The sequence below is a fragment of the Stegastes partitus genome, unplaced genomic scaffold (assembly GCF_000690725.1).
Source record: "Stegastes partitus isolate 25-593 unplaced genomic scaffold, Stegastes_partitus-1.0.2 Scaffold1959, whole genome shotgun sequence".
In the NCBI taxonomy this organism is placed as follows: Eukaryota; Metazoa; Chordata; class Actinopteri; family Pomacentridae; genus Stegastes; species Stegastes partitus.
In genome coordinates, this window is record NW_007579690.1 from 18,096 (window position 1) to 42,521 (window position 24,426).

The 24,426-nt window shown below is 47.0% G+C and overlaps 1 protein-coding gene across 2 annotated transcripts in view; it reads right to left on the reverse strand.

Annotated features, from left to right (window-relative positions):
- The window catches only part of LOC103373346 (MOB kinase activator 2), a 60,738-nt gene that overhangs the window by 17,127 nt on the left and 19,185 nt on the right, over positions 1–24,426 (reverse strand). The window contains exon 1 of one of the 2 annotated variants that reach the window (XM_008303212.1): positions 15,103–15,545. The exons of the other annotated variant lie outside the window; for it this stretch is intronic. Within the exon in view, the coding sequence (XP_008301434.1) occupies positions 15,103–15,140 (38 nt within the window). The 5' untranslated portion in view covers positions 15,141–15,545. Of the gene's footprint in view, positions 1–15,102; positions 15,546–24,426 lie in introns of those variants that run through there. 2 annotated transcript variants of the gene reach the window in all.

Consider the following 24,426-nt stretch of genomic DNA (forward strand, 5'->3'; position numbering starts at 1 on the left):
CTTAACACATTTCTCCTCCCTTTCTTGGCTTGTTTTTGTCGCCTCTCCCCTTCATTGTCTCCCCTTTTCTGCAACAAGTCTGTTTCTTCCTTTCCGTCTCCTAAGACAAAACCTCAGTGTTGGAGCTGCAGACTTGACCAGGACTGGAACAACTGTCAACTACAGCATGGACACACACAAAGACACTAATCTATGGAATCTGTGGAGCTATGTGCACTGCTTGCATGTGGGCGGGGGCAAGATAAAAGACGCTGTGAGGGTGAGAACTGTGTGTATGTACGAGGATGTATGATTCGTGTGTGCAAAGGTGCGTGTGGTGCCTGCAGAAAATGCCAGAGGAGCATGTTTAATGTGGACCGTTGGACCCTCTGAGGCGCCGCTTGTTTTTGTTTCAAAGCCCCTATATGATCCAGAGAAACGATTTGAAAGAATCAAAGAGACGGAGGGTCTGACAGGCGCCCTTCTGCACCCGCATCCTGCATGGCTGACTGTCTTCCTGCACGCCACACTGGGGGGGTGTACGCCGAAGTGCAGTGTGGTGGGTGGGTGGAGACGGGCGATCCAGGGGCCCAGCGAGCTGCGCTCCCAGCAGCGAGGGGCGAGAGACCAGAACAGGGCGCTGACTCTTCCCCCGGTGCTAATTATAGCATCAGCCTGCCTGGCCTGGCCCATAAAGAACACAGAAAACAGTGCAAAGACAGAGAGGGGAGGGGGAACACGCCATATGTGTGCACGAGTCTGTGTGGCTATGCACAAATAAGTGTGCAGCTTAATCAGTGACTGTTTAAGCAAGCAAGACACTGAGCTGGGGAACAGTTGAATAACCAGATGTGTGGATGTTTTTTGTTTTGTTTTTTTGGTGGGGGCTGCCTGTTAGAAAGCTCAATTGTCAAAAGTCTTTTGGTAATAAAAGAAGTGCATCCACAGCACTGGAAGTATGCTTGTGGTTTCATTTACAAGAAAACAAAACTTATAGAAATGGCTAAGATTAGATCACCTACTTTTAAAAAACTTATTTATTGTGTACATTCTGATATCATAACTAGGATTAAAGGCTAATTCACAGCTCATTCTAACTCCTTTATAAACAGAGTTACGTGATGCACGACGGCGTAATGCTGCTGCTATAACTGTCAGACGTAATCATGAGAAAACACTGTTTGGCTGTAATGGAAATCCCATGCTCAAGGAACTTTCCGTTAATTTGCTTCTAACTATTGGAAATGTGCGGTCAGTGAAAATAGAAAACATCCATCCGATTTCAGTGAGGACCGGCCGGGGCGTCTGCAATCGCTGCTGCGCTATTGTTGGACAAAACGCTTCAGAGAACCAGGCATGAAAATGGGCCTTTTTCTTTCACTGAACAGGCAGCATGCAGTCACACCTGTACTGTGGTTCGTCCTGTTATGCGAGCAGGTGGAGAGACAGAAGATGCCTTTGAGCTGCATAAGCTGGACACTTCTTACACAACGACTGACGTAGATGGAAACCAACGGCCACATTCCATTGTCTGGCAGACAGAGGTTTACTCTTTCTTCTGCTGCTGCTGCTCGCGTCACAGTCACCTTCCCCTCGACTATGCAGACAAGACATGGCATCACTTATGTGCTGCCAGCTCTCAACAAACCAGATGTTGCTGGAAAGACGAGATTACTGGCGCTACAGCGAGCCTTTCACAGGGAGCGCTTCTGAAAAAGGATGTGGGCTGTAATGACTAAGTGGTACATATACAAGTTAAAAGTGCCTTCTTCTGATTACATATTCGTTTGTTTGTGGGTAAGGAGTACGCCAGGCCTTATGCAAGTACTAGTTTAACATAAAAGACCATCCAGAAGTTGACTTTTATCAGTTCCAAGAAGCCGTTTTCGAGCACGCTAACCTCATCAAACACAGCCACTCTGGTAATAATGATAAGAAGCTGAAGAAGTAAAAGGCAGTTTATGGAAACCATGACATCACTGACCTTGTGACAGATGCACGTGTTCAGGTTTAACGTGGCGGGGAAAGATAACAGAACGCAAGATAATTATAGCAACAACTGATAAGACTAACAGATAGCACAAGGAAAATGAAGATCGCGGTGGAGGAAAAATGTGAGAAATTCAAATCATTACAGTCTTGACGTCATAGCGCATCAGCAAGGAGGACGGAGGTGTTTCTGAGTCAGGTTAAATGTCAGGTCGGTATGCTAAAAGCTGCTACAACATTTTTTATACAGAAAAGTTAGCTTGGGTAGTTAAACTATGGGAAAAACTCATAAAAACATTAAAAAAAGTTACTCAGTGGATGGTCATTGTGGACACAGCATGTGGGACAGTCCCTTCACTACTGACAGAGGGATAGCTGGCTCAACAGGTTGGGTCTGAAAGTCAGCGGACATTCCACCTATTTGAGACAAAGAAAACACTGATTCCAGGCCAGCCGTAGATGAGTCACAACCGTAGCAGATGCGCCTTGGGGCCTGGCAACAGCCCAGTCCCTGGCCTTGCCAGAGCGAATGTGCAGCCAATCGCGGCCGGGATCAAAATGACAGACGTGTCGGGCGCCCAACCGCGTTGAAACCAAAATGAAGGAATAAAAAATCTGAGCAGTTCCAAGTTGCTCTATAAGATCTGTTGGTATTGCGTTCTGGGCGTGTGGGAGTGTGTAGTGTGTTTAGGTAAGGTCTTAGCCAGTGAAAACAGTGCAGACTGAAGGTCTTTAGTGCCTCTGGGTTTTCTATAGGCCCGGATAAAGGTCAGCAGGGCCAGGAGACAATCTGCACACTGAACCCAGCGACCTGCTCCGCAACTCCTGGATAAGACAATAGAGAGAGGTATGTTTGCTGCGACGGTTAGAAAAACATAAATATAACAAAAAATTCATCATCTGCCACCACGTTCTCCTCCTAGAGGGCAAAAAGGAAAGAACTGATCCTAGAAGAGGCAACGCGATCAATCACAGAACCAATTCTATTCCCTTTGCCTTTCACTTCTGCAGAACTGTGCTGATAAATGGAGTGTGCGCTGCAGGAACACTGAGCATGTGTGGCCTGTAACAAACATCTGCACAGTGTATGCCAGAGCACGTGCAAACAGAATCCCAGGCCAGAACAGACAGCTTCAAACTTGCCAAAGTAGCAGAAGTCTACCTCTATAGACTATGTGGGAGTCTACAGAGACTTCATGGACCTCTCCGGTGACTCTATGAAACACGTTCACGCCTACTGTCTACAGACTAATCTGAGCATATACGCTGTGCATTAAGCTCCAGTGCTTGCATGAAGCCCTTTGGTCCGGATCCAGCTAGTTTTTGCCCACCCGTTTCTATCTGACCCTCTCCGACTTTATTGCATTTCTCTCTTTGCTCGTGCGCTCTCCCTCTCCTTGGCTTCATCTCTCCTTTGCTCTGCATTCCTGTAGGGGAAGGGCTGCATGCAAAGACATGCCATCGCTCTCTGCACACACAGTCTGGCTAAACAAAAGGAGAGGAGAGCCGAGGAGCACGAGCTACATGAGGAGTGAACTAAAGGAGATCAAGAGCACGAGATCTAATAAATATAGCTCTCAGTGCGGTTTGACTTGGCCTTCTTGTTTGGGAGGTAGCCGTGCACTTCATGAGCAAACATATCAGTGATCAATTTCATGCTCCACTTAATAGCAGCAATGGCATCGAGGCAAAATACCTGTCTGCATAACTGCCACTGCATTCTTTATCCAATTAGAAGTCAGGTTAGTTAAGAAATGTCTCACTGCCTCTGCAAACTCAACATCGCTGAGGTGGTTTTAATGCCAAGTTTGCAGAAGACGAGAGTGGAGCAGACAAGTTGAAAGACAGGAGGCCATGTTCTCAATGCTTTACAGCTGAAGGAAGGGAGGGCTTCAGGAAGAAGGAGACAGGAGATGAGAAATACCAGACTCGTGTCCAGACGTTCATAAATCACCGTCACCATGGATACTACATGGATCATGTCAGCAGGAATGAGCCAGAATTGAATATGAAGCTGAGATATGGATGAAACGGGAGAAGGACAGGGAAGAGGCGGTAGGAAGTGAGAACGAGGGAGTCGTTGAGATTAGCCAAGTGAGAGGGGTGAGGAGAGAGCAACGCTGGATCAGGGAAGTGAAAAACAGAACAGAAAAAAAAAGGAGGGTGAATGAAAGGTAAACCAGAACTTTGAGCGAGATGAGAAGAGTGAAGGAGTTTGGATCGGTGTGGGAGGTTGTCACAGCATGCCCTGGCCGCCCGGCGCGCTCCTCCTCTCTGCATTCCTTCGCAAGGGAAAGGTCTCTATCCTCCTATATTTCGCCATTTGGGCAACCAAACACCTGTCTGTCAAGTGTAAGCGTGCGAGCACACGCGTACGTATCTGTGAGTCCTGAGGCTCAAATGCAAGTTTGACAATTATATAAGATTCGATGGGAAAAGGTCAGAGAATATTGGTCAAGGTGCAGGACAGACAGATGGGCTCGCACATCTGTAGAATGACCTGCTGCTGCATCACCGGTCTTCATGGCATGGTCACACAGCGACTCTGTCTTTAGAAATGCAGGTGAAAAGGGAAAGATTAACGAGGCTTTGTCCTGTTAATGACCACAAGTCTGTGGCAAGGTCACTCCATCAGTGTCACGAGATTAATCACATGACAGAAGAAACCGGGGCACAAAGACAGTGAGGGGAAGTGAACCCATCAATCAGGCAACAAGAGGACTGAGGAGAATGCGAGTACAGCTCGTAACTGCCACTAAGTGTACAAACTTATAGCTCTGAAAATATACGAGCGATTATGCTGGCACATTCTGAGAGGGACGATGTGTTCATAATGCATTGCCTTTGCATTGCTGGAGGAAACAGAAAAGCTTCCTGAAGGCTGCACGTCTTCCCAGAACTCTAATAAACCTCCGTTCCTGGGAAGAGCATGATAACCTTGGCACTGACATTTGGAAACACACTCACACACACAAACTGAACTTTCCCAACTGCAGATAAAATTCTGAACATTTCTGAACTGAACCAAAACATTACCTGCAGATTACAGCTCCAGCGGTTTGGCATCAGTGCCCAGATTGCGGGAAAGAAACATTCCTTGTTTTAACACACACACACACACACACACACACCCACACACAGATATAACCTTAGGTGTGGGATCAACACTGCCATCTGCTGGCACAAAACGGAGGTGTGCAGAGATTTGTCACATCAGGTAAGTTGAGTCAAACTCCAAATCTTTCAAGGCAAGCAACTGGACACTGGAGGGGCGACTGGAGTGTTTGTCTTTTGCATCTGAGTATGAGGAAACCTCAGAGAAGCTTTCACACCCTCGGAAAAGGCCTCACAGTGCAGACATCGAAACTTACACAACCTCGCAGCTAGACCGACTTTTCCATTCCGCTTTTCCATTCCAGGTTTTATAATAAGGGCGTGGATGCTCGGATGTGTGTGAGTTCTGTGTCTGCTTTTTGCGACACTTGAAACCGAACCAGAACTGTGCTGACGCTATAGACGCCAGCATCCTTTGAAGACCGTAAAACTTAATGAGTTACTTTCCACTACTGGCGGCGGTGGGGTTGAGTAAGATGAACATAAGAGAGTGCAAGTGTGAAAAAGACACAAGGAGTAATGGGGCAACTTTTATAGAAAAACCAATAAACAAGGATAGGTGAGGTTAAAAACAAAAAACAAAAAAAGCGCGTTTATGACGTATAGGAAGAGGTGCAAGGAGAAAAGGGGGAGAGCTGTGGTCAGACGTAAGCTACTGTTTGCTCAGGAGCACAAGAGGCAGTCTGTGTGTGTGTGTGTGTGTGTGTGTGTGTGTGTGTGTGTGTGTGTGTGTGTGTGTGTGCAAGGTGCATGTCTGTTATATGTGAGTGTGGCAGCGGTAGAGAATAAGGTGGAGGGGGCTGGACGGAGAAGAAAGAGCATCATGGAAAGAGGAGGTGGCGGGAAAAGGTTTGGGGTAGCGCCCATGTTTGCACAGGATGTATGTGTGCCGGGTGGAGTGTGACGGCGTAGACCACTGGGCTTCAGGGCGAACAGAGCTCTCTTTTCACGGTCCTCAGAAGGGAAAAAAAAAGGATAAAAATGAAAAACAACAAAACCAGAGGGCAGTGCCAAGCACAGACCTTCAGCCCTGTCTGCAAAAAAAAAAAATAAAAAATCAGACTCTGCAAAACAGCACAGTCCAGATGCAAAGTGTACGAATCGGGGAGATGAAACAGAAAAAGTGAAGCGCACAAAGCAATGCAGGAACTGTGAGTGAGTCTTAAAAGCAAATGATGCAGAGATAAAGAGGAGGGTGTGGGGTTCTTGCACACAGTTTGGGTGGCTTTCTGTTTTTTTGCTCCGAGGCTGTGCATGCCTGCCCTGATCCAGCTCATTAACTCCTAAGTGAGGGCGTTTAGTCACAGATTTCCTATTGAGGGGAATGTGGACGCATGAAACTTATAGCACTTCCAAGAACAGATTCACACCACCGCGCCACACACAGACCAAAATGCACAGAATGTTCCCTTTAGCATGAAAATTTCATTGCTGCCAAACTATAAGACGGCGGAGAATGAACGACTGACTGATGAAGAACAGCCGGTTCGTCACGGAGCGCGTCGACATATTGTACATAACTGACTCTAACGAGGTGTGTAAAAATATACGAGACAGCATGTGAAAAATGCTTAAAATCTGAGCTACATAAAAGCAGGTATGACTGTGCGTCACCCTGAGGCCAGATTACACTCCAAACAAATGATAATGATTTTAAAAAGCGGCTGATAAAGATCAACACATGCCAAATTGCATTAGTCTGCTAGTAAACAGATCCATTTCTAGGTATGTTACATAACTCTGCATTCCCTCGGCCCGTGAGACAAAAACAACAACGAACAGACGTGAGAGATGAAAGCAGAGGTTTGGGGGGCACCCTTCTCCCAGAGGAAAGATCTCTACTTCAGCAGAGTTCGGCTCCGTCGGACTGTCTGGCATGTCGGTGCTGGAGTTGTTATTTCACCCCGGCCGATGCCCTGCTGCTCTTTAACCCTGAGAGGATGGAACTAGCTGACCCGGCCTAATCCTGCTGAACTACTGACAAACAGCGAACAAGACGAACAGATCTGTGTTTTCTCGCTGCCAGTAGACTGCTGTGCTCGCGTCGCAATGTCAATAATGTTTGACAAAATGTTCCAATATTTCAAAGTAAACATTAATTTTTGTTAGGCTAGATATCATGGGAGTAGTTTGTGAGATTATTTTGTGTACTGATGTTTGTTTTGTAATAAATTCTACTTAGTTTCCTTAAGGATGAAAGTTCATGTTGTCCAGTGTTGACCTCCTCCCTTTCTCTTGAATCTTCAGCTCGGCGAACGTTCTGAGAAAACCCTCGTGTCCCAGCGCTACCCGATTCTGTTTCTAACACTGTCCTCCGCAGATGTGAGTGTGAGAACATTATGTATCCATCAGCTCGAGTGTGTTTTCTACAGTAGCTGCTATCAGCGAAGAGCATCGCTCGACTTGTCACAGCAGCCCCTGAGACTGTGGTTGGCTTTAAATCAGCCAACACACATCTGCCGCTCTGCTTATCGCCGCAGCCGCTCGGTCAGAGGGGGTGAACAAGGACATTTTCAGAGAACAGTACAGACAGTGCCTCTCTGTCCACACACACACACAACCTCTGAGGAGCCCATTTTAAAAATTCATTAGCGCTGAGTGTCACAGTTCACAAGGTGCTTGATTAAAAACTATAAACAAAAACAGTCGCATATATTATGTTTTGTCTTCTCGTTGAGCACATTCTGCTCTATTCAAACAGTGATGACGCAGGGACGTGCGTAGACGGGAACCAAAAATAAAAACTTCCTCGGTGGCTTAGTTTACCACCAAAATCCCGAGAAGACAAGCAAAAAGGAGAAAGAAAACAAAATCCACTTCCCCTGATGACTAGACGAGATCCCTGCGCCATCTGATAGCAGAGGAAACTCTGGACCATTGTGTGAGTTTGATTAACGCTGGGAGTGATGAAGGCGGAGGAAGCGGTCACACCCAGGAGCTTGCAGAGAGGTGAGGAGAAGCATGTGACAGATTAACCAAACCAAAAATCAAGCTGCTGGAAAATATGAGCGTGTCAGTCCTCCCCTGTAGGAACTTCTGGTGAGTGCACCTCTGTGCGCATTTTAACCTCTAATCGGCTTAGAGGTGTGCAGACGAAGTTAGAGTAAGTCTGTGTTTGTGCAACAGCTCTCCTGCCCAGAGAGGAAGTCTGATCTCTCCAAGGAAGACATTTGGAAGGAAGGCAGGCGTGTTTTAACCACCAGCACCGCCCCTCATGGACATCCACCCATAACAACAACAACAACAACAGCAGCAGCAACACAAAACACACCAGAGGGAGCAAATGTCGAGCCCACAGCGACACCACACACAGGCTCGTTTTTTGGAAGATGCGCTCCACCCGAAGACTTTTTTTTCCCAGTAATTAGCTCCGACAGACGATCATGTGAGGATGTCAGTAAATGTCAGTCTCTGGAGGCTAATCAGGAGGAAAAACACACAGTGTGCACATGTTTGGCAAAGGCAGAGAGGTGTTGTTTGGTGTAACATGGTGATGGAGTCACGTGTCTCTGTGTGGCAACCACAACAGAGGAGAGGAACAGGCGGACCGGGGAGGCGGAGGGGAAACGCTTGGAGACAAAGAGAAAAGCAGCAAACGTTATGGAAATTCCTGGACAAAGCGACGCATGTTTTGCTCCTTGAGGGCATTGCTGAGATGACAGTGAAACCACAGCGAAGCCCCGTCCTTTGTCTGAGACTGGCATGGGGGAGATATTACAGTACGCCCCGTGTTGGTCTGCTGGGAAACCAAAATCACATATGAATACAATCTTACCAACACTGACAGAGGGGAGCTATTAAGTTTGCATACAGTCTGACTTTTTCCTCCTTCTTTTTCAAAAACATCCTCGCCAACACATATGGTGGCAAAACAAAAAGCACGCCTGTCGTCCACAGATGGTACGTCAATGAGCAAGGGAAGGAAGTGGGCGGAGGCAGCTGCCGCCGGCGTAAGAATGGGAAAATAAAGGAGATGGATAGAAGGGAGACACAAGAGAGGTCAAATCAATAGATGTCCTTGGAGCAGCGAGAGCAGGGACGTGTGCTGATGTTCACATTGTCCTCTGCCCTCGACGGAGCCCCGCGTTAAAGGATGAGACCAATATAATCTGATCCTTTTATGAGCGGATGAGATCAGCGGCTCTTAACACTATGAAGTTGTGTATGTGTAAGTCTCTGAGGTTTCAGGTGTAAACAAGCCTCTGATAGGCTGGAGGCAGAGGAGTATCTGACTCCCACCTGGGAAGATGGGCTTATGCAGTGACATCATCTCTCCCAGTTGGGGGGATGGGAAGGCGGCTGGTGCAGTGTGCACATCTGTCTGCAACACAAAAGATTTCAACAAAAAACTCCAACTAAGACTTACAACAAGTGGAACAAAAGGGTATTTTATTCAAGGTTGGTCCTTGTTTGGCTCCCAGCCTTCCAGCAAACTAAGTGAACGTAATAAATGTTATGAATACCGCCTCAGAACATGCTGGAGTCAGCACTCTGCAGCATCCCTGCTCGCTCCGGAGCCAGAGTTTCGCCACTCTGATTAAATATAGCCTCACATGGAGGGAGTTCAACGTTTGTGTGCGAGACGTGACGCAAGTGGGATCCAGCTGTGCATTTAAGGTGTGAAATATGACAATCTGCACTTCATAAAGCTGCATTTCTGGAGGCTACTTAGAACTTTCTGTTTTCTGTCATCTTCCTCTTCGGTCTATCCTTGGTAACAGTGCCATGTCAGATGGTAGATAATTAAAACAAATGAGGGAGCACGGCTTCCAAAGGCACTGCAGCACAGAGGCAATTACACAGCTATGCAGTCAAGTGTGTGTGTGAGAGAGAGTGTGTGTTTTAGTTTGAGAAAGAAAGCAAATAAGGAAGTTTTACCTACTCACCACCATCTTCTCCATTCAATTAAGCTACGCCAGACCACCCCTCCCTCTCACCCTTGCCCGGGACAAACTCGATAAACAGGAAGTGAGGCGCCCAGGCACTTCCCGTCTCCCTTCAAATGGGCCTCTTGTTCCCAGAGGCTGAGCGGAGAAGCCGTGGGCTGCTGCAACAGCTCCGACGACCAATCTCCCCGCCACTTTTACAGCCTACACGAAGCCTCCGGGCTCGTTGTTTTGGTAGCGAATTCTGTCTAACCCTTTTCCTGCCACCTGACCGACCAACAAACTGAGCCCAACACAATGAAGCCATTATCCAGTTGCCAATTGGGCCACCACGCAGCTGTAAGAAGTTTTTTTTTTTTTCCATGCCTACAGGGCACCTGCTGCCACACACAGACCTGTAATATTTGTCTAATCAGCACATATAAGGCGTTGCGGGGTGCGCTCCTCACTGAGCTACTTCTTGTTATGATCTGATGAAAAACTGAATCAAGTTGTTTCAGTAACAAAAAGACCTGCAAAGAGGTCCGGTGCTTTTTTAATTTGAGCGTGTGCATTACTGCGTGTGTGCTGACTGTGACGATCTAAATGCGGAGGTGAGGTTAGTGCAAGGCCATCTCTTTCTCCTCCTCCTGAGCCAGCAGAACTAGGCTGCTCCTGAAAACACACACACACAGCGGCGGCGTTACGCAACCGGCCTCGTGCGTGGGGTCTGCCCTCTGCAGTGACTGGAGGGCAGGTGAAAGCAGAGAAGGACAATCAGTTAAGTCAAGACTGACAGACCTCTTACATGTGCGCTGACCGAGCGGCGTCAATCCGTCAGAGTGTAACGTAGCACGCGTCCCGATTGGATCGAGTCGACTCAGACAACTTGGGCAGGGTTTATCGGCTCGCCTTTGTGATGATCTAAAGACGGAAGAGTGTAAAACTCATTCAGGCTCAGAAATTAGAGCAAAAAGGGAGATCAGATTTCTAGGTGTCCCCAAAACGCCTGAAATCAGAGGAGATTCTAGGAAATTCGAAAGAGAAAGATCCAAACCACCTGTGCTGATCTGTGACCACATTTACATGAAGCCAGTTTAACTTTGAAGCACAGGATCTTTTTCATGTAAAAATAACACGTGTCCACACCAGGTGTTCCAGCTCGTTCCTGCAAATACCTCCGTCGACATTAAAATGCCAAAACAGGTACGTTTCCTCCAGCCAGCCAGCCTCAGACAACTTCCATGTGTGCAGGGGTTTCTTGTCATTTGATTGTATTATTAATTACCAGGATGCTCTAGTGCATGAGAATGCAGTGAGACTTTTACTACTCAAATAAAGACTAAAAAAGAAAAACAATAATTGAAGGCAGACTACAAGAGTTTCAGTGAAAGAAAGTTGGGAGCTGTGGCATCATCACAGCATAACCGAAGGTCTTTTCTGAGTCAACAGTGAGTAGAAAGTTGGCAAAGCGTTGCTAGATGTTGAGCTTCTTCTTCCTTTGACTGGTTTAGTTGAAGAAGTGATGCAACTATGAGCCTACAAACCTCAGTTTTCCCTGTAAACACCACCATGCCGAGCCGTTCGGTTGGTTTTCAGGGGAGTTCTCAGCTTAGTCTGGACTGACGATCAAAACAAAGAGAAAAAAACATGATCATAAACAGTAGTAGCAGTTAGTTTGATGGAATCGAATGGGAAAGATCTACGAAATGTGAGAAAATAAGCCTCCTGCTGGTTGAACTTAAACTTCACGTCTGGGTGGATTAGTTACAATAAACACCAGTCAGGTTACAAAGTCAGCAGGAATAAATATTGATCGCACAGAATCGATCTGTAACAAATATTCATATTTTCCTTGACTTCTTTCCTAGAAATAGATCTTCAACGGACCATCAAACCTTTATTTAAAACAAAAGGGCTGACCTTGCTGTTTAGTTTGATGCCTAAGCATTCTTCTCCAGCCAGAATGACGAATCAGCTCGACTGTACAGTGCAAAAGCCGCAGAAAATAATGTCATCCAATTCCTCCAGGCAAAGCCTTTAATAGATAATGATCTCATGAGATTTCTATGCACCAACTGTAGCTACATCTTTTTTTTTTTGACCCAACTTTCTTGAGAGACTGGGCTGTTTCAACTTCATTAAACTCAGTCCCATCTGAGTGACCGGGAGGCCACAGGAGGAGAGAGTCTGCTGTGCCGAGGGGAAGGAGTGCAGGGTTTGTCGGTGGAGAATGGCGTTCTTGTTGAGCACAGCGTCTCGGCTCTGTGCAAGCGGCCAGGCCTGCCAAAGATAGTCTAATGAGAGACACATGGCAGCCAGTGTGATCTGCTCCGCTAACACAACGCGCAGCATAACGACGCATTCAGAGCCGTTGTTCCACGCGACACATTATAAAATCTACCAACTGATCTGCTCATACCAGCTTTTGTCATGTGATGGAGCCTCCGAGTCTGAGCGCGCCTGCTTTCCAGCAACGCGTCAACAACAATATGGTTTCAGAAACTTTAAACCACACAGCTAAAGGGAAAATGTGATTTTTTTTTCTTCATTTCATGCAGCAATTGGGTATGGAGAAGCGATGACCACAACCTAAACCTTAGACGTTATTATAAATGAAAGCTGAATGAAAACCTGACCCAGGATTCAACTCCGGCTGCCTCGGGACTGTTGTGTTGGAGGAGGCTGTGGAAAATCGATCCCGGGAGTTTGTGTGTCTGAGTGTTTTGAGAACGTGTTCACATGTGACAACGTACACATGTAGAGGTTAAAAGTCCAACCTGCAAGTCTCGACTAAACTGTTCTGAATGGTTTAACAGAACATCCTCTCTATGAACAATGATCATTTCTTCTCTCTTTAGGGCCAAACGACAATATTTTTAGAACCACGTAATACTATCTGTAAGAACATACATGACTTTTTCTGTCTCCATATTGGTCCACTGACACTTAAAACCCAACCAGACTAGTTAATCTGTCAACAGACTGCAAACACATGAGATTAAAACATAGTGGCACAACCCTGAACGCACGACAAATCTTATTACGCCCATATCCGCTGCCAAAGAGTATTCAAGGTCAAAAACTATGAATGGCAGCTGGGATATTCTATTGCTTATGTTTTCCTGCTTTAAAAGAATAATTTGATAATTGTGAAGATGCACTGTGACCAATTAGGGTCTGTCTGATGGGAACACAATACCTACCAGTGCTCCTGAAGTTTGCTAAGTCATACATGATATCTTTACAGGCTCTAACCCTGTAAAATGTAAAAGCACCCCACAAAACAAACAAAAACAAAAAACACAAGGCTGCTCCTTTAATCAGATGTGATTTTAAATGGTGTATCACGTGCATGTGATCATGCAAAATGCTTCCAATAATCTTTTCAGCTGTTTAAAATAGAAATAAACTCAAGTATCATTTGATTATCTTAATGTAATTTTAGCGAAATGTGCCAGGCGGTTAAATTAAACTAATCCCTACTTAGCCAAGTGAATCCTGCTCCTCCCCAAGTTCACTTATCGCTCAGTCACCTCTTCTGACTGCACAAACACGTAATACGCCAGCCGAGAAATGAAAGCCATTTCCATTTTATTTTACTTTACGTCATGCGATGACAGACTATTCAATTGCTCCATTCTGAACGGGATGATTAACATTAGAGTTGACAGCGTTTGACGAGGCGCTGGCGTGCGTGTTCTGTTCTGCACAATGCTACTGTTGAAAGGCTGGAACACCGGAGCCCAGGGGACGGCGGGCTGGCCTGAGCCGAGGGCGACGAGGACCCGTTTAGATGGGTGCGCCTCCAAAAACACACATCAATCAAGGCGTATAACATCACCGCCGGGCCATCTGATTGGTTGATCGAGACGGCGAGGGAGGGGAGATTCTAAAAATAGACGTGAGAGCCCATTTTGGCTTAATGAGCCCGTGAGACATCGGTGTTTTGTCCGGGTCCCACCGCTGCCTTGGTCGTGACTGGGGGAGAAAAGAACATAAGTACTTCTGGCACAAGCCCGGCCTTCACAAGGCTTCTGTGTGTATTTCACAGGGGCCCAGAGTGTTTAACACATGCGGAGCCTCAGATTTACATGACACACACATAAACGGCAGGCTGTTATTCATACTAAGAGCAGCAGCGGAGTGTAAACAAAGTTCTGAATCACAGCGAGGCCTAATCTAATCCAGCTGTGCTGTGTGTGTCTGTGTTAAAGCTACAATTTTACCCTCACCATCAAAACGCTCCTTTAGAGCTAGAAAGTTATATTTAGACTTTATACAGCAGTGAAGGCACGCTCAGGCTGGCTAACCCCACAACCACAAAAGAGGGGAACCAAATCCTTTCTGCTCCAACTGCCAGAGAACGTAATCTAAATGATCTTAGCCTTTCTCTCGGGCACAATAAACTGCTATTCAGGTGCCAGTAAGTCAGTAAGATTTTAAAACTAGCGCACAAGCTCTGCAACGTACGACAGCCGTGCCAGGTCCGTCTGTAGAGGACCGAATGGAAAGGAAACGTTCAACAAAAAAGAGCAAAGTCTGCTTAGTCCAATGCTGTGCAAACAACAATAAGAGAAGAAAAAACACATGCCTGTCCTCTTTTCGGGGAACACTGTGTCCAAACAAACAGTGCTGCACTGCCAGAGGGGGTCAAAGCAGGATGAGGGGGAAAGTCTGACTGACGAGCTGCCTTTTGGCTGCATTCCATTTCATTTCAATTAGTCTTAACCTGTCCTCCAAACAAACCCCGTAACCGTCCGGTGACGTCCAACACTCCTCCTCCTCCTCCTCAGGCAGCTATAGGAGGCTGGCCGTGTGCCATCACTGTCCCTGTGTCCGCAACTCCCCCCCTTCCCTCCTCCAACCCTCCCACAATTCAAGACACCCCGTGTGTCTGACTACAGCAGAATCTCTGCCTGCTACAGCAGCACTGTCCTCAAATGTCTCCTCCAAACCGCAGCACAATAACAGAGCGAGCGAATGGGCAGGAGGGAGGGAGGGGGTCAGACGGAGAAGTAAATCAAAGTCTGCAGTTAGAGTTGCCGAATGCTGTAAAGCCAAGTACAATGTCAACAACAACAACAACAACAACACACAACAGCAGCAAAAAACGAAAGGGGAAAAAGGTCAAGAGATGAGACGAGACAACTACCTATAGAAGAAGCAGTCGCAGCACACCAGAACCCCCATCCAGCAGGTGATGAAGCAGAGCCGAGGTGACGATGCTCCGACCCACAGCACCCTTTCCTCCCGTTCACCTCCCCGTCCCCGCACCTTTCTTGCAAGCTCGGCTACAGGTGCACCAGGATGAGGGCTCCCAGCTCCGGCGCAGCACTTTGCGTAATCATACGTCTGCTGAAGCGGCCCGCGGCTTCAACACAGGTCACGCAGGCGGACGGAGCGACAGGCGAAGGCCGAGGCAACACTTTTTAAACCAGAAAAATCAGTCACAGAACCAGACACACTTCTCTGTGCATGTTTCTCTCTCTCTTCCTTCTAACTACTGCAACTGCCTGCCTCACTTTCACACTCTTGTGCTCTCTCGCTCTCTCTCTCCCTCACTCTCTCTCACCCTCCCTCCCTCTCTCCCTCTCTCTCTCTCCCTCACTTGCTGGCTTCCACTTGAAAGGCGGGAAGATTAGCTTGGCAAACAGAGTCCCATAAACAAATTGCTGACTGCTGGGCAGTACAGGGTGGACTGCAGGGGAGAGGGAAAGACAGGGAGGAAACAATCCCCGGGAGGCAGCGATCGCAGCCATCTGTATACATCCTAAACAAGAGTTAAACATCCCACCTCCACCCAAACCAAACAGGCTCTGTTTGCTAAATCTGAGTCTGTCAAACCTGTCTGGAAAGTTAATCAGTGCAGCACGTCGACTGCGCGTTCACGCTTTTGCACCTTTAGTAATATGCAACTCGGAGCGATAACAGCAGATGGTAATTGTCAACTCGAATGTCAACAGCGAGGAGGAGGGACTAAACGTGTGAACAAACACGCGGCTCAGGGCCTTTTCATGCACGTATACAATAACCATGACTTTTCATTCACACAAATGATGCAGCGGTACGGTATGGGAGGGGCTAGCGCGGAGACAAGCCTCCATGAAGTGAGCCAATCACTGCGGAGTACTCCAGCTATGGTCCGGGCAAATAAGGTGAAGGACACCAAGTGAATTATGGGCCTCGATCCATCTCTTCCTGTCCTCGCTGCATCATTAAATAAAAGCAATCACTTTGTTTTGCTCTCCGCTACGCACTTGCTCGCTCCTCGCTGATCAGAACACACAAACAGGAAGGCACGTTCTAAGGGACTGCAGTGCACAGATCAATGCTGCTGTAATCGAAGGCTGCAGACGCTGCCGGACTGGACAGACACAAACACGGGATTAACCGACCATGACGAAGGCAGCCGTCGCTGCTCAACACTGACGCTCAATGTCAAACAGGCCAACTCCACTCTGCTGCTCGCTGAAAACAAATCACTGCAGCCTGCCAAGAAAAAGACTGAGAGATAACAGAGGCAGAGGCGACATTCACCTTCACAAGACGGCGGTTATGTAAGAACTGCAGGGGAACGGTTTTGCACTTATTCTGTTGCTGACTTATCAAAGAACAGCGAGATGGATGAAAAAAGAAAGGCGTGCAGGTGGATATTTCCACCCAAACCCGCCGCACTAGAACTTCAGACGTCACCTCGGGACAACAATGAGCTCTCTGCTGCTTTCTACGCATGTTCTTCTTGAAATAAAAGGTGACAAAGAACTGCAGCAGCCCAGCACAGCTCCTCTACATCCACTGAAGTCATCCTTCCTCCTCCTCCTCCAAAACCACCTCCTCTTCCTCCTCCTGCTCCCTGGAGGCCGGCCACCAGGAGCTAAAGCTGAAAGGCCTCCTCTTTCACCGTTTAATTACCTCATCGCGCTCACCTGCACGCTCGAAACTCCATCACACACACACACACACAATGATCACAAAGGGGAGGATGCAGACTTTTACTGCACACACTTCCCTAAGTGAAAACAGAAAGGGAAGCAGGAGGAGGAGGAGGAGGGTTACACGGCGATAACATCATTCTCTCGTTTTCAGCTGTATGATGAAGTGAGTGAGTTTAAACTTGGCACTCATTAGCTCCCTTTGTGTTTCGGTACCTGAGAATCAGGATGTGGGTTTTGTGCGCGTCAAGTACAGCGGAAAGCCATGTGGCCGCACAACAAGGCAAAAGAGGAAAAGGAGCGCCGGAGGAAAAGTGCAAGAAACGAAACCGCCGTTAAATCAACTGTCACTTTCGACAATATGACTAAAACATTAAGGGGTCTTTGTCTGCGTGTTTTTTGTCTGTGCTTCCTCAAACCTTTTGGCCTTACAATAAAAAAATAAAAAAGCAAGCCCATCCGGAGTAACTGGATTTATGAAAGCTGTGTGACTTGGAACAGCAGACGGACAAAGAAAGTATTTTGCTTATAAACTTGTGACTCGGACAGATAACACAATGACGGGGGAAAGACAGAGACTGAAGGGGAAAAGACCCGACTCGTGACAGGGTTTAGAAACGCCGGGATATGAATAGAAGCTGTTGCAATCATGTCACCAGAAAGTGGGTTGAGGAGGGGAGAAGAAAAAAAAAAACAGAGCCAACATCATTCACACTGCTGCACACATGCACCAACACACAGAAAGTTGCTAGGTGATGGAACCTCGAGAGGGGGGCATTTTCTGAGGAAGATAAAAGAGAGAAGTGGGAAGAGGGTGGGGGGGAAGAGAAATCATTCTTCCTAAATGGAAGTGGGAAAACAAAAGAGGCAGCCCAACCCCTTAAAGCGAGACAGACAGGTTTCTGATCCACTCTGCACGTGGGTGCCACGCTGGTGAAAGGGCAAGAAGCTGGAAGGATATGATCAGTGCATTTGACATATGAACAAGTTTGCACGAAATGACAATAAAGAGGAGGCTTATGGGGGGAATAATAGAGCCGATGCAGCAACAAAAAGTGCAAGACTACAGCAGGACTGGAGCTTTATTGTAGGATATTAAAGATAAAGTGCAGTAAAGCAGCACTGTGCACCTCCACAGGAAAAAAAACACACAAAGAAAGTGAGCTAAGGATAAGACAAAACGTGCACTCCCCAACATCCTCTTACCTATTTAACGTATAGGAGCCGTTCCTTTTAAACCTCATCCTGGACGACAGAAAGCGGATGAAGAAATCCAGAATTGACGGCGGTTCAGCTGTTTTGTCGCACCTCGAAACAAACAAACCACCACCGTGTCGCCTTTTCTCTGTTTTTTCTCTGGACAGCTGCAGAACAAACAAACGCGGAACAATACGGAGTTGCTCTTCTTTCTTTCTTTTCTCTCTCTCACTCCTCCAACACTGTTCCTCTCTATCTTTCTATCGTTTCTGTCTCCCCCACCTCCTGTAGACCTCCACCCTCCTTCTTTCTTCCCCCCTCTGCGATTTAGTTTCCGTGGGGCAGGGTTAACGAATCTTCATGCTGCAGGAGTTCCGATAAAATAAAAAAAAAAAAGAAAAAGAAAGAAAGAAGAGGAAGCTTGTACCGGTGGCACGCTCGGTCCTGGGCGGTGGAGGAGGAAAAAAAAATTAAATCGAGCGATATTAACAGGGAGTCTGGTGGAGGCTGATGCTTTGTGTGCACGGCCGCGCTGACGCAAACCCGCCGCGCTTTTTTCACTCCAAAAGAAAACACCCAAACGAAACTTGAACCTTCCCTTTCAATGTGTGCACACAAACGCCGGCTCCTCCTGCTCTATTCGGCGGCATTAAACCGGAATAAAGTGACGCCCAAACAGTAAAAATATTAGAAAGAAAATTAGAAGCCGGCGGTCCCTTTAAAAAAAAAAAAAAGCAGGATTCTCGATGCGAGCCAGCGTCTTTCTGTCCATTCACGGTCCTGTGGAGGCTCTCATGTTTCAACCGCGTTTCCTATCTGAGGAGCTAAATATACACATTTATATTCCTCCATAGGCTGAACACAAACCAGACTCCACCAACCCAACACAGCTCTTGTCAACGCCTGAAGGGTGAGACAGATTTGAGGCTAAGAATAGGGCTGAGGATCCATTAATGCCATTTAAATCCAAAGCAGCCCTTCCGAGTATATGTGAGGCTTTCTAATGCACACACACACACTGACTTCACATTTCATGACAGTGGAAGCTCTTAAAGTCCAGAAGCAGCAGGGCTTTGATAAATTACTGGCACACATCAGTTGTTTTTTTAAAGGATGTGCCACTAAAGGAACAAGCAACGCCTCGGTGAAATCACAACCCAATGCAGAAGTCGTTCGGTCGCCTTGTAATGATGATAAATGCTGACGGCTACAGCCAGGAACTCTTGACCTCTCACCGGCTGTGAGCGACCAATAACAATAACCCCTAATGGCCGGCTGGTGAGTCACCGTGCAGCATTTTCAGCATCACCTCTGACAAAGAGGTGACGACCAAATGAGCGGCAGGAATGTTAAAATGTGGAAAAACCGACACGACTCCGAGCAGACACGAGAGGAGACGCTGAAACGGCTTTACATGTGATCTTTATCGTCGCCTCCCTAGCCTCAAGTGTGCCGACGCGTCCTCTGGGGGCAAGGAAGCCGGATCAACTTTAACCTCATGTGTGCGACCGCGGCTGAAGGCGAGTCAAAGCTCTTGTTTTGTCAAGTTTGGATCTGTACGCTTGGTTCGGACGGGGAATTGGTTTAGCAGAGGCCCAGACCACATAATGGAGAGATCAGATGTGCATCTCTCACGCAGCCAGTCGAGGAAACTTTGAGAAGATATCCAACAAGGGTCCCACACTTGTTTTAGTAACTCGAGCTTGACACATTTTTATGAAGTTACCTGGAAGCGTGCTGACGACTAACGAAACCACACTTCTGCTTATTAGCAAAAACAAGCAGCCAGTTCAAAAGGAATCGTATTCAACGAAAAACTCTCTCACACGACGGTAAAATGTCTCATTAACTTTTGTGTGCACAAGTCCCGAGGGATGAAAGCAACGAGAAGCACAAAATGATGAATCCAGGCGTGCGGTGGAGCTTAAGAGCATTCTGGGTTGTTCAGCATTACATCATGGGAGTGCGGTGAAGCATCTGTGAGTGTGTGCGAGTGACTCCTTCCTCGACTCCCCCCCGCAAAATACTCTGGGTTGATTTCATGGCTTCAGGCTCGTTTATTACAATAAGAGCAGCCTGGCAGCAAAAGTGCTGATCAATTGCTGCTGCTGCTGCTGCTGCTGCTCCGTCAGTCACTGCAGAGTTACACAACAGGGGAGGAGAAGGAAGACGATGGGAGGCAGGAGGAAGAAGAAGAGGGGAAAAGCGGTGTAAGAAAAAGAGGATGAACGCTGCAGACCAGAGGCCCAATTAGCCTGAGCTTTTATTGATGCCGTTCAAAACAAGCCCTTCTTCTTTCCTCCCTCTATTCAGTCTCCATCCATTCCTCCTTCCTGCACTTATTCACCGCCTGCACCTCAACAGCCCTTGATTTTATTGCTCCCTTTGCAGCCCCTTCATTAAGCTAATTCAAGCTTTCTTCCTACTTTCGCAATACTTATTTCTATTCGAGCCTCCTTGTTTTTTTTCTCCACCTCCCTCGCATCCCTTCTCCCCACATTCCTATTCCTGGTGCGTGTTGCGCAAGAACGATGTGAACTTTCAGCGCGTGTCCGTGCATGCTAATGCCGCCGAACATGTCAGTCAATGCACGACGCCTTCTTGTTTTTTTGTTTTGTCCGAAGATGAAGCTGCAGATTTTCTCTGAGGATAAAATTAAATATCCATAAATCTTCTCTGTGGGGTTTTTCTGCCTCATTCCCAATGAGAGGGAAGCTTCTAGAAAACATTGGCTGCGGTGCGGCTGTGGAGGAGCCCTGGCCCCTGCACTCCTGCTCGGGCTTTCCAGGAATACATTGCAAAGGCAAACGCTGGACCACAAGTGCAAAAACACACACACACACACACAAATGCTGAAGGCAAGCTGAGTGCATGTATGAGAGGAGAGGCCAGCTTCAGAGGGACCATGCTGCTGTATGTGCCAAGTTGCACAGACAGAGGTGATACTGACAGAAAACACACTCTTTTCCTCTCACACACACACACACACACACACACCACTCCCTGTTGTAACGCCAAAAAAAGACACATCTTATGAAACCACTAACATGTGTGTATTATGCAATTTAATGTACACAGGGTTTGGTTTTTTGCTGCCCAGAACCAAGCACATACTGTCTCACACTACGCTCTAAATACACACACAAACAAACACACAGAGCACAGCTAGAGGTATATGTGAGCTGGGGCTGGAGCCAAGAGGTGCAGTATGAAAGGGCCTATATATACGGCCAGGCTGGGCGACGCCAGGAGGCAGCCGGTCTGTCTGTGTCCATCTTTCACATGCAGCCTGACTGCCACTGCGGAGAGACGACACCGCTATAGTGGACGTTTTTACAGGCTGTCTGCTCCTATAGGCCTCTGTCACCTAGCTTAGTAGCAGCACAAAAACCTCCAATGAAACGCTCTGACACCAGTCTCTCAGTTTGCAGGTACCCTCAGGTGACAAGTGTGGAATAAGTGGAATGACAGTGATGTTGACATTTTCTCAAATGTCCACCCGAAGCCAAATGTTATGTCTGGACGCTTTAGTGCTTCTCGGTTTTATCTTTCTCTATCTGGACAGGTTTGGTTTCAATTCAAATTCCACCTGATTGGGGAAATGAAATGCAACCTTATCCATACATTTATCACCGCTCAAGCATTTTGAGAATGTGAAATCCAGAGCCAGTGATAAAAAGCCATTTAATTGGGTTTTTTAATTTTCTTGGCAGCTAGAATCTTATGAACACTCGTAGCTATCAGCCCACACAAGATCCCTCAGCTGAGTTCATTGACTCCATTATCAACAAATACTTTTAAAATTCCTTTCTTTAAGATCAGATTCTAACACAAGCGTAGTACACTGCTTTGCTTTCAGACTCACATACTGAAGTAGAAGTGAAGGGCTCACGCTGAGGACTGTGGGGTTATGATGCCACCTACTGTTGTTCTGAAATATTGCACGGCTCAAGTGGTGAGAAAAGAGCATCTCCGCTCTGTCGTTCTCTCTGCGGCGCTCTGAGGCCGAGGAGCAGCGATGAGAGAAAGGCAGCAGGCAGGGCTGCAAACCTGCAGGCGGAGGTGTGGGCCGTCGCTGTTGTCCTGTTGACTGGTATGCGGTCTGGTATTGCTGGCATGAGAATAAAGGCTTTGCACCGGCGATGGGAGGGAAGGGGGGCGAGGTTGGAAGATTAAAAAAGAAAGATGAAAAAGAGGAGGGAGGCTGGAGATGTAAAGCAGAGCTGATGCCTCGGTGACATCTGGTATTGTTGGTATGTCAGAGGAATTGAGTTCATGAATGAAGGGAGGTGAGGAGAAGCTCGGCCTCGAGTGTTAACTAAACTACTACTGGCTCTGTGGGGAGAAGATGTAAAGCTAGAGGAACATTTAGAAGCTTCTCGGGTTCCCAAGAGAAAACGAATAAATCCTAAAAGGTGGTTCTACACTGAAGGAAAACCTTAAAGAACTGGAGATACGACATAAACTACTGACTTAAAATAATCTTTTAAATATCCTCAGATGCCTCAGTGCGAAGAAGAACAGACGTATTGATCTGCTGGTGGACTGGTATTGCTGGTTGAACACTGCAGCAGCTTGATGCGGTCATGTGATACCGGACTGGAAGGAGCCGACGGGGCCCGGTGCACGCTGGGAAGGCCTGCAAGCCACGATTATGCAACGAGAAGATCTGATTTCGTGCCCACTGGATCTCTCCTTCTCTTCTCTTCCCTTCTCTTGGTCTTCCTCTTTCTATCTCTGCTTTTATCTGCCACCACCACATCTCTTCTGCTTTTGTGTTTGGTCTCACTCTTGAACAACAGGATGAGAGGGAGGAGTACTCATCAGCCTCTTCTGGAAAACTCACATGACCTGCTGAAAATCAATGACTGACAAAAACAAAGTTGCCTAACTGCTGACAGGTAATAATTCCTGTTCCTGCCCACCGCTTAGTTGTGTGAACTGATGTGCTGCCCTCTTGTGGATGAAAATTATACTCATATTCCATCTACAACAAACCATTTTTCCTAAAAGTCAAGGCAGTGTTGTTGGGGAAGTTTTGAGGTTGGCAATGCACAGACGACTCAGAGTGCCTGAGGTGTGTGTGCAGTTAGTATTAAAGGTGGTGGACAGAAGAAAGAATGAATAATAGAGCCTGGCAAGCTGGTCCAACCAGAACAGCTAAGGAGGGCTGAGATCATGAAAAGGTTCACCTGCTCAGGCTGCAACATGTCCAACTAAAGAGAGACTGAGAACGCAAAAGGGAAAGTAACACAAATGTTATTATTTTCACTGTTCACTGGCATTTTAGTAGGTTTCAAGGTCCTTTTCTAGCTTTCATAAATTAAAAAAGTTTAAGTCCTGCAGTCCACTCACAGGTGTGGCTTTTATGATCAAAATGGTGAAGGCAGGTTCACCTGGACAGGTAACCAGTCTATCACAGACAACCAAGCACACTCACATTCACACCTACGGACAATTTAGAATCACCAATTAACCTCAATATATTTTTGGAGGAAACCCAGGAGAGAACCCACGCTGCACGGGGAGAACATGGAGACTCCACACAGAAAGATCCCGGCTGTCCTCACCAGCTAACCTCTGCTCCACCTCGCAGCCCGACTTCTCTTTTTGATACTTGAAAATCTTTCACCTCTCATCAAAAAAAGCTTCCTCAGTTCTGCATTTTTTGCAGCGTTGCTTTTCTGCAGCCTTTAAAAAAAAAAAAAGTGCAAAATGTATTTTTTATGTGACTGTTAAAAGTACATTCCTAACTTGTGCTGCTCCAGACTCTGTGTGTTCATGATTGTATAAAAGTGCAGCTTTTGTTTCATCTACACTGACATCACAGAAGGTTTCACCTGGTATTACCGTACAATCTGTATCTCATTTGCATAAAGGTCCTAAAGCTTGGGATTATTCTACATTGAAGAGCCGAAGCAGCCTCTTGGATGTGCAGTGAAATGTCTTCAGAGAGCAAAAGGAGCGGCCCAGCTGCCTCCTGCTGAAGCTCTTAGGATCACCGTGATCAGGCTGACTGAGAACGTACATCCTTTACATTTCTCAAGCGTTGGCGCAGTCTTAACCGTGCTGTGACCCACATTACCAAACACTGAAATCTGACAAGCAGGAGGCTTGTGTGCGACTTAGATCCAAATTCCAAATTTAATGTATTCAAATCTGCACACTTGTGAAAATGCCACAGAAAGTGTTTTGTGAGCAAATGGAGCCTCTCTGGTTCAGCCCCGAGCAGCTCTAAGCTAATGCCAGAAATGGCCTTGCTCAGGTAGCTAATCCTCCTGCTGGAAACGGTTCCTTAACTCTCACAGACACGGCTGGAGTCCACAGCTGCCAGCGGTTACGTAACA